General features: G+C 36.6%; 1 protein-coding gene across 3 annotated transcripts; it reads left to right on the top strand.

Moving 5' to 3' along the window:
- Window positions 1–782: 782 nt before the first annotated feature.
- LOC104226954 (putative late blight resistance protein homolog R1A-3) lies at window positions 783–9531 on the top strand. 3 transcript variants are annotated; one of them, XM_070162177.1, is made up of 4 exons: window positions 783–981; window positions 5198–9038; window positions 9117–9174; window positions 9262–9531. In XM_070162177.1, the coding sequence occupies exons 2-3, from the start codon at window positions 5214–5216 to the stop codon at window positions 9147–9149; spliced, it is 3858 nt and encodes a 1285-aa protein (XP_070018278.1). In that variant the 5' UTR covers window positions 783–981; window positions 5198–5213; the 3' UTR covers window positions 9150–9174; window positions 9262–9531. The 3 variants fall into 3 exon arrangements, with proteins under 3 accessions (XP_070018278.1, XP_070018269.1, XP_070018273.1); XM_070162168.1 differs by having other exon boundaries at window positions 9117–9531; XM_070162172.1 differs by lacking the exon at window positions 783–981 and adding an exon at window positions 4637–4741 and having other exon boundaries at window positions 9117–9531.
- Window positions 9532–10034: the final 503 nt, after the last annotated feature.

Below are 10034 nucleotides of genomic sequence, written 5' to 3'. Positions count from 1 at the left end.
TTGTGAGAAGGTTGTCTTAACATCTTCACTTTCTTCTACATCTACAATTCCTATGCAATATTAATTAGTTAAATATTAAGAATAATTAAATTTTTAAAACTAATTAACGTTTTAAGACTTTGACCTTTTAATTTTATGAGCTTAATAAACTTTAAGCTTGTGATACTCTTCTTGTTATTTTTTGTGTCATATACTTTTATATTTTATATATTTTAAATACATATTTTTATTAAGCCCATGGGCTGGCCCAGCCCAGCCTCAGTTCAAGCCTCACGGGCCATAGGCTTACTCGGGCCAGGCTAAAAAGCCTCGTCTTAAATGAGCTCCAAAAATTCTAGCCCAGTCCTGCTAAATCACGGGCTGGGTTGGGGCTCTACCAGTAATATAATGAATAAACTTGCAATATTATAAAGAAAAATTATGATACTGTATATAAAAAGTAACAATGCGACCACACCAAATCGGTCGTTACATAAAGTGTCACGTTTTATCGTTCGTTACATAAAGTGGCACATTTCATCGTTACGTAACGACGAATTTAACAAATCGATATAATAAAATTTAAGTAATAATCAAAATAAATATTGTATTTAAAGTAACAATACAATATAATACAATAAGTAATAACCATCCAAATAAGCTGTAAACCTGGAAACACTATAAATCCTCCTAAAAGAGAGTATTTATAAATAAAAAATAGCAACATAAATGATGTATGTAGTAAGGCAAAAAAGCCCATCTTGCAGTTCTATAAACTTTCAAAAGATGTGCAGAAGAGATGTACTAAAAACAAATTACCCGCACCGCACCCGCATGTATCTAAACCCGCACCGGACCCGCATATATCTAAACCCATACCGCCCCGCCTCCTCGCTTTAAATACAAAAAGAACAGGCGAATGAAGATAAAAGCACACTGATTGATTTTTAGACTTGAGCTGACTTCTTTCTCAAATCTCTAAGTTGGTTTCACTTCATATCTGTAAGTTCTTCAATTGCTATAGTAACAACTACATGAATCCATTTTGCTTTTTTCTTACCTTGATAACAATTACTATAAAATGTCTTACTTTTGAAAATTATTTTTTTCCTTCTATTTGATATATATCAAACTAGTCAGAGAATATTGGGAGATACCCACAGAAGCTTTCTTCTTCTTCGTCTGCATCTTTTTTTATTTTTTATTTTTTTTGGGGGGGGCGGGGGGAGGAGGGGGGGGAGTTCGGGGGAGTGGGGAAAGGAGGTAGGGCCATTGTGTAAATATTTTTTTTGAGGCTTTTAAAATATGTGTCATTAGCAATAATTTTAAAAGAGTCACTTATAGCAAATATTTGAAACTTGAGTCACAAATAGCATTGTGTATAATCTTTTTATAGTCTCATAGTAGTATTGATAGACATGAATAAAAACCAGTCCCTTCGTTTTAATTTATATGAACCTATTTGATTGAGTACAAAGTTTAATTAAAAAAAAAAGGAAGACTTATTAACTCGTGGTCTTTAAGTATGCCATAGCATTTGTGTGGCTATGACGCTTTTGAAACTTGTGGTTCCAACTTTCAGATATGCGATAGCATTTGTGTGGCTATGAATGTTTTTGTTGTTTTATTATTTTTGATTTTTGTGGATATTTAGGATTGTGGAGAGTGTTGGAGAGGGAGTAACATAACTTGCTCTAGGAGTCCATGTTCTTCCTGTGTTCAGATTGTGGTCAATGTAAATCAGAAGAAAGCAATATGTGCAGCCCCTTAAGGGTTAATACTGACTGAGGAGTAAGGATTCTAGGTGAAAAACAACGGCGAGGCGAATTCAGAATTTTAAGTTTATGGGTTCTCAGGTTAATATACAATAATAACTGGATTATTGGACTGGGTTCCAAGCTAAATATTCTTATACATTTAATGAATTTTTCAATACAAATACCGGATCTAAACAAAAGTTACTGGATTCACGGGGACCCGTAACTGATGCACTGGATCTGCCCCTAATCAACGGAATGCCCCATTTACCATTTTTGTTGGGACCTCTACCTTTAGTGAGTACACCTTAGTTCATGTTGTTGCGAAAATCAACACCCTTGCTCCTCTTGACAAAGTCTGTGTCCTCAGTTATTGAATTTGAGAAGTTCCAGATTCATGATAATGGAAAACAAAATGCAACAACAACAACAACAACAACCCAGTATAATCCCACTTAGTGGGGTCTGGGGAGGGTAGTGTGTACGCAAACCTTACCCCTATCCTGGGGTAGAGAGGCTGTTTCCAAATAGACCCCCGACATCCTTCCCTCCAAGAACTTCCCATCTTGCTCTTGGGGAGACTCGAACTCACAACCTCTTGGTTGGAAGTGGAGGTCGCCTACCATCATAGCAACCTCTCTTGTCAATGGAAAACAAAATGCAGCAAGCATAAATGAGACTGCAATATATTTATATATCTAGCAATAAAGGATTCAATACATTTGATGCCTCTGTCCAACCAATGAAGTGACAGAGGATATTTACATTAATTTGATATAATATCATCTTGTTCAATGTCAATAATTTTAATTAATCAAACTGTTGAAACACATATCGATTGATCAAAGCCCAAGTCAGTTAGGTACTATTACTACTACTACTATTATAGTTACTATTTCTATTACACATTGCTACCACTATTGCATAAAGGGTTTAAGAGGAGAAGCAGATGTAAATCTGAAATATTTGGAGAAGCAGATGTTGAGCATATGTAAATGACTTATAGCCTGTTTGGCCAAACTTCTAGAAGGAAAAAAAGTGCTTTTGAGGAGAAGCAGAAGCAGTTTTGGAGAAGCAGAAAAAAGTAGCTTCCCTCCAAAAATACTTTTTTGAGAAACACTTTTGAGAAAAATACACTTAGAAGTAGTTTTTTAAAGCTTGGCCAAACACTAATTGCTGCTCAGAAGTGCTTTTCAAACTAATTAGCCAAACACAAACTGCTTCTCACCAAAAGTACTTTTGAGAAAAGCACTTTTGAAAAAAAGTATTTCTCAAAATAAGCTGATTTTTGCAGCTTGGCCAAACGGGCTATTAAGCTGTTATCTACTACACGGAGGTAATGAAGAATCCTTACGCCACCATCCACTCTATGCCCTCCTTCACAGTTTGACTTGCTAGGGATGAAGATAAAATAACTAGTATAATTTGTAAATAATATTGGTAATAGAAAGAAAACAGTATTGTAGAAGTGGTTCTGCTCCTCGATCACGGTGCACCAGCTGATAGCAGAAAACTGCAGCTGCAACATGGTTCCAAAATGTGACGAGACCCATCCTAGCCCCTCGGGTCCCAGCCCAATCCATCCCAACAAGTTCCAAATAGTAATATTGACTTGCACAAAGGCTCAAAACGAGAGATTGTGTTGTTACAGGTTCTTGAGTAACATGATTCGTAAGTCAAACATCACATTATGCTTGGAATGTTCACTTTTAATTAATTTTGGGACTACCACTATTTTTAGTCATTGGTGCCAGGAAACTTCAGCATACCTTTGAGATACAAAGACATAGCATAGAAGTAAATAGTGCAGGAACTTCTGCCAGAATAGTACAGGACACTTCGGATCAAGTACTAGTATTTTGAGGAATAACTATACAAAAACACCTCCGCAACACAACACTGGTTGATTCTTTGACAGAACTACATTTGATTTTATGTAAGAAGATTCCATTGCTTAAGTGGAAGGCCAAAAGTAGCAGACAGAAATAAGAAAATTGATAAATCTTGTCCTAAACTACAAAATCATAGGGAAATTATAGCTAGTTAAACCGCTGCCTTAGTCAGAGTTAAGTTTAGCGAGTTAAAATTTTGTTCTATCATTTGAAGGCATTAATAAAGCTAATTGAGAAAGAAAAAGATAATTCACATGATGTGAATCACATCTGTTGGTCATGTGCAAGCAAGAGGGAGAGGATGTCAAGTATTTATCGTGTCACTGTCCATTCTGATATAAATTTTTGGTGTATGATTGGACGCTCTTTGTAGAAAATCACGTCTTTTTGTTAGATCCTCTACTTTAGTATACACCTTTTATGCAAAGTTTCCTGCTCATATAAAAAAACTGTATCTTCATAAAACAAGAAGTCCACTCTGGATAAAGCCCAACGAACATGGAAGAATATTTCATGAAACTTTGCTTCTGCCTAGCATTAGCTAGCTGGTGGGGTGAGTGATCAATGATGGGTTACATGTCATAGTTATAAGCAAAATAAGTACAGAGACGCTCGCTGCAATAATGCAATAGCATTTGTATATCGTTGATGCAAATCACTAGGCCCTCCTATAAAAGAACTTGTCTTTGCCTCTACTGGAAGATTCACCTGTCTAAAACTATTAATATCTCAGCCTCTGCATGATCAAGTTTAATATATTTGTCGACTGAATACCGCTGAAATATTCTTCTAGTATGTAATAATACTAGATTAGCTGTCTCTCTGTTTTAATAATAGTATGCTAAGCCATGTTGCTCAAAAACTAATGCAACCACTGACTTTGAAGGCCAATGAGAAGGCCAATTAGCTGTCTACCTGTACTAATAATATGATAAATAATTCCTCCATTGACTTTTGGTAGCATTTAGATCCAATCCAATAATTATTCATTCACTACTGTGAGAAGGCCCTATAGACCGAAACCTTTCTTCCTTCCAACCTTTATGCTGATATTAATCTTCACTTGTCATTAATTACAAGTTTTCTCCTACTGCAAACTTTGGTCTTTATCAGGTATATATTTCAATAATTTTTTTCTAATCTCCCTCGACACATTATATCCGTAAATAATTATTTGCCTCTTCAGCTATCATTGAAGTGAATTAGTTGAACCATGATTTATTGTTATCGAAGGTTAAATTTGGAAACAAAACTTTATTCACCGTATTATCCCATTTTCAATTCAATGAACCAAACAAAGAACTGGTACTAAATAATCCAGGAATTACTAATCGCAGCATTATAACCCCAGCACTATATTAGACACTGATACTTTAGCTTTCTTCAAAAAAATTATATCTTAAAAACGGAGAAGTGAAATGAAGCAACATTTACGATAGGAGGTTTGTGAAATTTTCCATAACCATAATGGCAAGGAAGGTGTATAATCTTTCACATTAATTGTAGCAATTGAAAGAGAAATGTTATTCTTAATGAAACTAATATTTCAAGAGTTTGGTGAACTTTCAGGAATTATCTAAGGAAGATGGCTCATAATGAAATTGAGGATATGTTAGATCACCTAAGAAGGATCAAGATTGGAGGTGATCTGAATAGCGTCAAGATTGATGAAATTGAGACACTTGAATTGGAGCTACGATTTTTGAGAACCTTTATAAAGTACTATCCTTTTCTTTTGCCTGATTCCTTAGCCAAAATCATAAAGAAGGCCCAATTGATTGTGGAAATGCTTAACTCAGTTTTTGGTGGAATTCCAGATGAATGCAAAACTAACCTTAATGTGGAAAGGCTAGTATCACATTTGTTGGAATTCATTGGAGGTAATGCCAGTTCAAGATACAATAATGAATTGAATGATTCCTATCTGTCGGAATATATGGATTGCCTCGTAAAGAATCTAAATGATGTACTGGTGTCGCTGGAATTGGATGAGTCTGAAACTTTTTTGACGGATGGACTACTCCTTCAGACAAATCGATGTTTAAAGCAAGTGAAAATAATTCAAAAGAAGATGAGATTTTTAAGATACTTATATGCCACGGAGATGAATGGTTACATCGACCATGAGAAGCTGGAAGGTCTGGAGACACGAATTCGGTTCATGGCTGACAATGTGGGACAATTTTGTTTTTCTTTGTGGATCTTGGGTGAGGATGAAGATAATCTAAATAATATCTTAAGTAAACCTCCTTATCTACTATGCCTGATTATGCTTGTGGAACTGGAAATGAAGAAGATTTTTCGTGGTGAAGTAAAAGGTTCGAAGTTTACCCAATCAAGAACTTTTAAGGACAAAAAATTGCCAAAAGGATTTTTGCGTCATCTCCGTGCTCTACTGGTGTATCTCAGTAACAAAATTCTTGAGAACTTTCCAATTAATGTTTCTGCTCGAAATTTTGATGTGGCAATAGAGTTCTTGTTGGTTTTTCTTGCTGGTGTGCCAAATCGATTTATTAATGGGAAGAGATTGAATGGGGTCTTGGAAAAGGTTGTTGCTCTTGTGGGTGAAACATTGTTTTTAAGTCAAAAGCTTCGTGCGAGCTCTACAATCAAAGATCACACCAGCAAGACTAATCTTACCCTGACAGAGATAATTGAGAGAAGTGAAAATTTAAAGGCACAAGTAGAAGAGAGGTACTACAAATCCTTAAAATTCATTCCCTATGGTCAGTTTCCCACAGTTGGTGGAGTCAGCTTTTTGGGTTCTTTTTTAAGGAAGTTGGATGAAATGTTGAAATCTGAATCAGGTTTAGTCATGTTGAAGCCTCATATTGGTATTTTACAAAAAGAGCTCTCATCGCTAACATCCATTATAAGAGATGTCGCAAAGGTGCAACATGAACATGAAATTCTTAAAGATCTTCAGGGGAGTATTATCAATTTGGCATATGAAGCTGAAGTTGTCATTGACTCTATACTTGCTCAATATAATTCACTTTGGCATCTCTTTTGCTCACTTCCTACAATCATAGAAGAGATCAAGCATATTAGTGTGGAGGTGACAGAGATGTGGTCGGAAAACCTTGATCTTAAGCCTTGCTATGTGGTAGAGCCATCTAAACATTTGCCAACCCAACATAGCAATACTGTGAATGATGAGGAGATAGTTGGGTTTGAGAATGAAGCAGAACAAATAATTCGATATCTGATTCAAGGTACAAATGAGCTAGATATCATCCCAATTGTAGGCATGGGGGGACAAGGGAAAACGACTATTGCTAGAAAGGTGTACGACAATAAAGTGATTGTTTCTCACTTTGATGGTCTAGCATGGTGTTGCATTTCCCAAACATATAGCTGGATAGAGTTACTACGAGAGATCCACAGTCAAGTTTCCAAGAACAAGGTAGATAAGGATGATGAACTCGCTCACATGTTGAAGAAAAGCTTAATGAGCAGGAGATATCTGATTGTCTTGGATGATATGTGGGATGTTAAGGCATGGGATGACTTAAGATTATCTTTCCCAAATGATGAAAATGGAAGTAGAATAATAGTAACAACTCGACTCGAGGAAGTGGGTAAGCAAGTGAAGCAACATACCGATCCTTATTCTCTTCCATTCCTCACACAAGAAGAGAGTTGCCAACTGCTGCAGAAAAAAGTGTTCCAACAGGAAGATTGCCCACCTGAACTACAAGATGTCAGTCTAGAAGTTGCAAAAACATGCAAAGGACTGCCTCTTGTTGTTGTCTTGGCAGCTGGAATTATTAAAAAGAAGAAAATGGAAGAATCTTGGTGGCGTGAGGTTAAAGATGCTCTATTTTCCTACGTTGGCAAGTCCGAAGGATATAGTCTTTCCACTATGCAGTTAAGTTATGATAACTTGCCTGATTACTTAAGACCTTGCCTTCTTTATATGGGGGTGTTTCCGGAGGATGCAAGAATTCCAGTGTCTAAGTTGATTAGCTTATGGATCGCGGAAGGCTTTGTGAAGAACATTGAATCTGGGAGGTTGGAAGAGGTAGCTGAAGGTTACTTGTTGGATCTCATTAGCAGTAACGTTATAATGGTTTCAAGGAGAAGGTATAACGGTAAAGTCAAATACTGCAAGGTTCATGATGTAGTGCTTCACTTTTGTTTTCGGAAGAGTAGAGAAGAAAAGTTTATGTTGGCAGTGAAGGGGCATCATACCTACTTTGAACCTTTAGTTTGGACGATAAACGGCCCCATTGTAACTAAGCTTTCAGAGTTTGCAGTGAAGGGCCAATTTCAACCTTCCAATTGGAAGGAAAGTCGACTGATCTTCAATTTCACTGATGAGCCTTTCAAAACACGGAAGCCTTTCCACCAACACTTGAGGTCACTGATAACGACCACTGAAAGAGTAATTCGTTCTTGGGATCCCTATCTTCTGGTTAGTAAATTGAGACTTCTTAAGGTCTTGGATTTGAGTTCCTATGAAGTAAATATTTTGTTGTCATCTACATTGCTACCACTAATCTACCTGAAGTTCCTTGCAGTTTACACACATAAGTTCGTTTTCCATCCAAAACCACATCTGCCCCATCTAGAAACTTTAATTGTGAAGTGTGCTGGTAATTGTACAGGGTTACCAGCGGTGTTTTGGAAAATGAAAAAACTAAGGCATGTTGAGATTAGTTGGACTGATTTTGATTTGGAAAACAATAAGCAGCAGATCTTCAAAGAATCCTCTAAATTGGAAAGTTTGAGGATATTAAAGAATGTTCTACATCAAATTCGCGATGCCAATGGATTACTGGATGTCTTATCGGGGAGCTGTCCTAATCTTCAAGAACTTGCCATCAAGTTCATTGACTATATAGATTCTGATAGCGAGGATGATGCTGATAATGTGAATGATTGTACAGAGATTTGTCTCAATTTGGAGAGTCTTACCCAGCTTCAAATACTTCGCCTTTTCATTCCCTCGTCCCAAGTTGTATCCAAGTTACACTTGCCTTCATGTTTAAAGAAGTTGGTACTACACACGGCTCGTATAGAAAGCATGATTTCCTTTATTGCGGGACTATCAAGTCTGGAGTATCTCAAATTAAGGGATCCAAGGTGGGACGAGTCAGAGGAACTTCAATCAGAAGAGTGGTGCCTCGGAGATATCACATTCCATAAACTTAAATTCTTAAAACTGGATCGCTTAGTTATCTCAAGGTGGAAAGCCTCAGATGAATCTTTTCCCCTTCTCGAAACACTTGTTATAAGATGGTGTAACGAGCTTGAGGAGATCCCCAATAGCTTTACAGATATTCAAACACTGAAACAGATTAAGGTGCTTTCATGCAGCAAAGACTCTCTCAAGGCTTCAGCTGTGAGAATTAAGGAAGAAGTTGAAGATATTGAAGGATGCAACCGGGTAGACATCATTATCAAAGTAAGTAGAAACAAACTCCTATGTGATGTTTTCGAGTATCTACGTGCATCTAATGTGCAAATAATATGTTTGATACAGGATGTTTATGGAAATCTTCGAAAGCTGTGGTAACGCACATGCTTGTCACAAAAAAATGGTACTCTTTTAGATGCTCGCTTTCCCTTTGTTGCTCCATGTCGATATCAAACTAATGAGGACGTGTTTGAATTTGACAATTGCTTAGGCAACTGCAGCTTAAGCACAGACAGAGTAAGTGGAGTTCTGTCGTTGCAAATTCTTGTAGCCATGCTCATGTTGAAGTATATTATGCTGCTAGCCAAAGCGCACATCCTTTAATTTTATATTGTGACACTACTACTGATTGCTAAGGTTATTTTTTTTTAAATATATTGTTAAACATAGATTCATGTGGGAAGAATTTGTTCATGTTCCTCTTTTTTCAGCTGTATGTTTAGATGATTGAAGACTATTATCAAATGGTCTTCCAATGTGATTTCTTGATGCCATCTACATACATCATGACCAGGGGCGTATCAAAATTATTAGTATCAAATCTGCAGGTAATAGATAGCCTTGACCCATTGGTCAGATAGTGTTTTAAGAGACAAGTCGTGGGTTTGATGCGCCCAACAACGCTCCGGCAACTCTTGACGTTAAGAGGTGTCATTTTTTTTTTGTACATATAATTATATTCACAGTCTTAATATATATGTCTAATAAAATTTTCTGATGAAGTGGTGTCGCGTGACACCCCTTGGTTCAGGAAGCATTGTTTCTTTTTTGTTTTTGTAGGTTGGTGGTTGTTTTCCCCTTTAATTTCTACAATCCCTTCATCTTACATCTTCTATGCAGCACGGTGCTGCAAAATTCAATTAAGGACACAAGTACAAAAGTTATTTTCTAGTTAAATATAAGTACACCTACCAATCATAAGCTGTGAAAAAGGGTAGAAAAGTGATACAACATCAGTTTTTTGACTTGAGATGTGTAAGTCTT

The sequence above is a fragment of the Nicotiana sylvestris genome, chromosome 1 (genome assembly GCF_000393655.2).
Source record: "Nicotiana sylvestris chromosome 1, ASM39365v2, whole genome shotgun sequence".
In the NCBI taxonomy this organism is placed as follows: domain Eukaryota; kingdom Viridiplantae; phylum Streptophyta; class Magnoliopsida; order Solanales; family Solanaceae; genus Nicotiana; species Nicotiana sylvestris.
This window is presented reverse-complemented; position numbering and strand designations above follow the sequence as displayed.